Source organism: Lupinus angustifolius, chromosome LG08 (assembly GCF_001865875.1).
Source record: "Lupinus angustifolius cultivar Tanjil chromosome LG08, LupAngTanjil_v1.0, whole genome shotgun sequence".
Lineage (NCBI taxonomy): Eukaryota > Viridiplantae > Streptophyta > Magnoliopsida > Fabales > Fabaceae > Lupinus > Lupinus angustifolius.
Window position 1 is genome coordinate 23,451,305 of NC_032016.1, and position 6,320 is coordinate 23,457,624.

The 6,320-nt window shown below is 30.6% G+C and overlaps 1 protein-coding gene across 1 annotated transcript; it reads left to right on the forward strand.

Moving 5' to 3' along the window:
- LOC109353662 (transcription factor RAX2-like) lies at positions 3,888-5,707 on the forward strand. Its single transcript, XM_019596007.1, has 3 exons — positions 3,888-4,139; positions 4,295-4,424; positions 4,852-5,707. The coding sequence occupies exons 1-3, from the start codon at positions 4,004-4,006 to the stop codon at positions 5,561-5,563; spliced, it is 978 nt and encodes a 325-aa protein (XP_019451552.1). The 5' UTR covers positions 3,888-4,003; the 3' UTR covers positions 5,564-5,707.

Genomic DNA, 6,320 nt, shown 5'->3' on the forward strand with positions numbered 1-6,320 from the left:
TGAGGGAAGCAAATCATAATAAAAGACTCTGAAGTTTTTATAATAAATATTAAATCCATAAAGGATTATGGGTTTAAATTCTCAATTGACAAAGCTACCAACTGAATGTGGCATTTGTCATTTGTTAAGATGAAAACTATTATTTAGAGAAGAAGGAAGTCAAAACTATTATTGGCAATTTGGGTCATGCTCACGGGATTGTCCGCCAGTATGTTTTGGGTGGGCATGATATGGAAAATGTGTCAATCCGCCCTTAATTGTCCGCTCAACGTGTATTTTTCGCCCACATGCATTTCAAACGGGCAGAGCAACCCATGAGCATAAATGAATACTACAATAGGAAATTTGATGGGTCAAGTATGATAAGATCATAATTCACGTTCTCATCACTCGAGTACAATGTAGCAATTTTACAATTTTTCAAAATATAACATTTTATCAATCAATTACATGTCCGGTTTATGCAAAACAAAATATTATGTTTTGTATTTTGAATCTGATTATCACATTGTGCATTCATGTAATCTCTATGATAAGATGAATATTGCAATGTTTCAGCAATGAAATAAAAAACAAGATACAATATATAATATTTTGTAATGTTTCATGTACTATATTTTTTTTTTTTTAATTTAGGACAGCCCGCAAGCACGCTCTGTCCATATTTAGGGCGTGCAGGGCATGACATTTCATACCCTATTTAAAAACGGACATATCCATGTCCGCCCTAATTTTGGTGGGCATTATGTAGGCATGAGCAGGACGACTCTAATTGCCAATACTAACACTAGTGAAAACAATTGAAGGAGGTATTCATTGCTGTGTGAGCATGACTGACTTTGTTACCCTAATGTCAGGTAGAAGCTTTCAATTAATAGAAAGATTGACTTAAATCAAGTGTTAGCCAGATCGTAATAAGCTTGTGCCTTTGCGGAATAAAGAATGGTATTCTAAGAGATAAAGTAATTACAAGGTGATATTCAGATTAATAAGGTTCGATGGTTGGAATTGATTCCTGAAATGTATTAGAATTTTGGATTTCAGACAATAATTGTCTAACCAATAATAATGGAGATTAAAATCAGAATAGATTAAAAAATCTCTACTTATGAATATTAAAAACATATTTAAGCCATTATTCTAGAAAACAAATAAAAGGCGTGTTAGGTTATTGAGTCAACTCCAAAGGGAAAGTTAGCACAATTTCAACTTATTTATATAGTGTAAGTTTTAGCCTTATCACTGCAGCCAAATATTCACTATTTAGCTAGCTAGCTACTTGGATATAATTGTAGTACCTAGTATATGTATGAAGGTCATAGAATAAATTATAATTATAATAACTATTCTTTGATGTAATAAAACAGATCCAAATTTCAAAATTTTCTATAGAAACTCAATTCTAGAGCCATTTATATATATAAGGTCATTTAATTTTATTTTTCCCTGTAGTACATAGTATGCAGGACTCGTGAATATAAACACATTTGATGGTCTACGAAAATTGAGTAGGGGTCTTTGTAGAGAGTCCTTAGGGTCTCTATTCTTAATTTCTTATGCATCACCAATAGCAACATGATAGTACGCAATATGGAATATTATAAGGTGGCAGAACAAATCTGTGAAAATTGTTTTGCCTATTTTTCACAATACTGGTGATGACAATGGCAAGAAGATGATGTATCCGTCACTCAAAAATACGTGCAAAACCTACCCATTTCGTTGATTAGTCAATCCCAAGCAACTGATCAGATGGATCTAAGTGCAAAGAATCTGAATCATAGGCCCCATCTAAATGAAACGTTATTATCATGATACTTATGTGTGTGGAGATCATGCAACAGTTAACAGTGAACGCTTCTATAATGATTCAAATACTAATAATTAGCTATAAAAAAGTACTTATAGTTGAGTAGATTACTATGCATGTCAAATTTATATCTTTTTCTGGGTTCTGATGTCAAGTTATTTAATAATAATAGTTAGATATCAGTGAAATTTACCTCTTTGGGGGCGTGTAATACTAATAAGTACATCATCCAAAAAAACACACCTATGGTGGTTGTGCATAATGTTTTTTTCCCTAAACTCGTTGGAAGGTTAAATACACGAGTGCATGTACAATGCGGTAAAGTAGAGATCATAACCAAATTTTGTTGATTTAAACTCATGGAATTAATATAAAGTACATCTTGATGTATAACATAAGACTGATAAGAGTACTCAGTTACATATACATCAGGATTCCGAATGTTCAAAAAACTATTTTATAACATTGCTATATTTAAAATTTAGGCTGCTATTTGATGATATAATTTATCTCATTTTTAATTCAATACTTATATTAAAAACAGTATGTTATATAAGGAAATACTTTGTTAGCTAATGATGGTATTTTATAAGCCCAATAAATTGATTAGCGTTCAGGTGCGTCCTAATCCAACTTATCCTAGTTAGATATGGTCATGCATGGATTTGGCTAGTGGGTAATAATTTATAATATATTAGTCAAGTTTCAATTTCTTTTGTACGTCTTTATCTAAAATACACGTGGCTTTTTACTTTTTGCAAAGTGTCAATGCATAATAAGCATTCATTAATATTATTAAATAATTTAAAAATAAAGTAAGCGGAAAATAACGAGGAGAAACGTCATATTGGTGGTGTGTTTGGAAAGTGTCACAATTCTGGTAGGTGTAGCCATCAATTCAATAGCCCTGTTGTGTTGTGTTGTGTTGTGTTTCTTTGTGTATGACAACATTGGATGCTTTAATTTCTCTTTTAAAAGAGGAAGAAGAGACTTATTAGAGTGAGTGAGTCTTATACGGCCTGGCATCACTACTCCAATGTTGAAGATTAGAAAGTTCTCTCTGACCTTGAGTACTCCTTTTTTATTAACCTATGAGTACGTACCCCTCTTCTACTTACTAATTATTATTAAAGTAATAAAGTTAAACTAAATAGTGAGTTTTATTCCTTTAAAAAAATTAAAATATAGTGAGTTTTATTACCAAGTTTGTTTAGCAATATTATAATATATAACATATAATTAATAGGAGCACAGAATTATTACATTATGAACATGCACTCAAACACTATTTTTGAATATTTTATAAGAATATTTTAAGGTTTCTAATGTGGTCTTCTATATATGATGTTTTTTTAAGTTCGAAAATAAATAAATTTCTTATCAAAATACATTTATTTGTTCAAACTATTTTAGTGAAAAGAGAAGGTGATTTAGTTCAATTAATAAAATGTAAATGTAGTGAATTACAATGAAATTATTGACAAATTTAAGGATGTTTTCTAGTTCTTTAATTCACATAAAACTATCTAAAATAATTTTCAAAAAATATCAGATGTAATATATGAGTATAAGTATAAAAAACTCATGTTTCCATAGTTATCTTTAATAGTGTTATTAATACTATATTAGTTATCATGCATGTTACAATACAGGTATATTTGTTTACTAGTTAAATAAAAAAGAGAGAAACTTCTTGTACAAAGCTTTCACTTAATTATTAGTGGGGGGTGGACAAGGGGATAAATTGTTTTCATTATTTGATTTCATGGCCTTATAACCACTAAATAATAACTAATGTTAAACCACATGTCAATTAAATTGTACATGTTATAATAATAATAAATGTAATATATTTATAATATTACAATTTATCACATATAACTCAATTATTTAAATAACGACTAACTACATGATAATCAACTATTGAGTTGAATGTTTGAATCCTTATTGTGTTATTTCGAAAAACATTAAAAAATTCATATACAAATCAGTTTTTATAGATATTTTTATACCTATGATCTTTACTTATGTACATGGCTCTATGTGAAAATTTCTAAAATATTAATATTTTAAAAAGTGCCAGAAATCCAGGTCTCTTATTTATGAGGCAAAGCACTACCCACCAAAGTTTCATTTAGATTAGAAAGTGAGACTTTGGATAGTCAAAAATACAAGTTGAGGTTAGAGAGAGAGATGGGAAGAGCTCCTTGTTGTGACAAGGCAAATGTTAAGAGAGGGCCATGGTCACCTGAAGAAGATTCAAAGCTGAAAGAGTACATAGACAAACATGGAACTGGGGGGAATTGGATTGCTCTTCCTCACAAAGCTGGTAAGTTCAAGTCATGCATGATTTTATGCAAAAAAATGCTTGGATTTGTAAGGTTAAAACCTATATTAATATATCATTATGTGAGATCTCTAATATATGTATATGCCTATACTTTCTCTAGCTAATAAGCTTCAGTTTGATTCTGATGTGTTTAGGTCTCAAGAGATGTGGGAAAAGTTGCAGATTGAGATGGCTTAACTATCTCAGGCCCAACATTAAGCATGGAGAATTCTCTGATGAGGAAGACAGAATAATTTGCAGCCTCTATGTTAATATTGGGAGCAGGTACTAGTTACAACAACTAGTACAAACAATTATTTTAATTACCACTTTCTGACCAACAATATATAATGTGATATCAAACTAATGATCTATCTAGATCCAGTATATTTATATGTACATCTTTCTTTCCCTTTCCTTGTAGCCTTTAACCATTATCAACTACATGCTCTGTGTGAAGTACTTCTCTATATATCTATCTAAATGGGGTAAAATGAAAAGAAAGGAAAAGGAAAAAAGAAAGTAACTAGTTCTTTCTTTTCTTTCTGGTTTTCATTCGTAAAAACTTTAGTTATCTAGAATCTACCTATATCTGTATATCATTTCCACATGCATGCAAATGTTTGATCAAACTCCAGCATCAACTTGCACATTTTAATTTGTTTGTCCTTGTAGAAAATTCAATTAGCTTTCATAATGATCATATAAACAGGTGGTCAATTATAGCTGCTCAATTGCCAGGAAGGACCGATAATGATATCAAGAACTACTGGAACACCAAGTTAAAGAAAAAACTCATGGGTTTGCTTCCTTTATCTCATCAAAGAAAGCCTCCATTTCCATCTTCATCACATGATCAAAACCCATCACCTTCTCCTTCAATGTACAGTGACTACAACTGCAGCACCTCTTATTACATCCCACAAACCTTATCCTTCACAGATCTTGAACCTATTTCACTTCCTTCAACTAACTTTGCAACCACAAGTTGCACAACAACCTCACTTTCTCTACCCTTTTACCAAAGCCAAGACTCTACAATGGTTACTACTAGTGCTATTAGTCCCATGCAATGTTACTACCCAATGTTTGGAAGTGAAGGAAGTTGTAGTTCCTCTGATGGGAGCTGCACTCAGATCAAGCAAGAAGAGCAAGGTTATCAAAGCTACATGTCCACCTCATTTGATGAGTTCAACAACAAGACTATGTTTAGTTACAACATTAATGGTCGTGGTGGAAATATTAACCAATGGGATGAAAAGTCAAGTGGATGCTTTGGTCAAACACAAACTCCTTTAGAGAATTATTATGATCTTGAGGATATTAAACAAATGATTAGTAGTGGTAGCAGCAGTTTCATTAATATTGATGAAAACAAGAGTGAGGAGAATTGCATGTACTACTACCCAGATGAGTGCAACTGATTGTGACTGAGTGCAAGTAATTAAAATCAGAAAGATATGATGGGGAAATACTGAGGGTATGTTTTGGTTGGATAAGATTTAGAGAAGATCGACTTTCAGCTTTTATTGGGTTATGTGTTCTTTCATTTAATGAAATATTTCTTATTTAGATTTCTTTATATTTTGTGCATATCTCACTTAGTGATGATGATGAAGATGTTAGATATTTTGTAATTATTCTCGCTGTAAGTTGGAACTTAGTAGTAAATGTTATGAAAACTATAAACAATTTTTTTATATTACTAAAAAATAACGGAGAAAAAATAAACAAAATTAAACCGACTAAAATTATTTAGATTTAAATATTTTTTTATCCCTGATTTTTTGTTGATATGCAATGTTTATCCCTAAACTTTTTCCCAACAGTTTTTATAGTTCTTCTTTTCTGCTTAAACTAATGGGAAAAAGTATATGTCATTAATAATTACATATTATTCTCAACATTTATAATTACATATTATTTTCTAATAAAAAATAAATAAGTAATCTTTAAAAAAAATTCATCATCATATTCCCGTACTAATATGTGGTTGAACTCTATAAGGAAAGAGTTTAAAACCAAAATTGTCAGGAAAAAAAAGTAGGTGAACAAACTTCTTAAATGAGCAAAAGTTGAAGGCGAAAGTATGTGAATAAGACAATCATTTTATATAAGAAATTAAAATGTGGTTTAGGTTTATTAATTAATAGGCATTTGATATATATGAGTTGATGTTTA

Excerpts from the sequence above, each read along its gene's own strand:
- LOC109353662 (XM_019596007.1), top strand. The coding sequence starts at position 4,004 with ATGGGAAGAGCTCCTTGTTGTGACAAGGCAAATGTTAAGAGAGGGCCA. Across the intron at positions 4,140-4,294 it reads TGCTCTTCCTCACAAAGCTG|GTCTCAAGAGATGTGGGAAA; the intron begins GTAAGTTCAAGT and ends TGATGTGTTTAG. Across the intron at positions 4,425-4,851 it reads TATGTTAATATTGGGAGCAG|GTGGTCAATTATAGCTGCTC; the intron begins GTACTAGTTACA and ends TCATATAAACAG.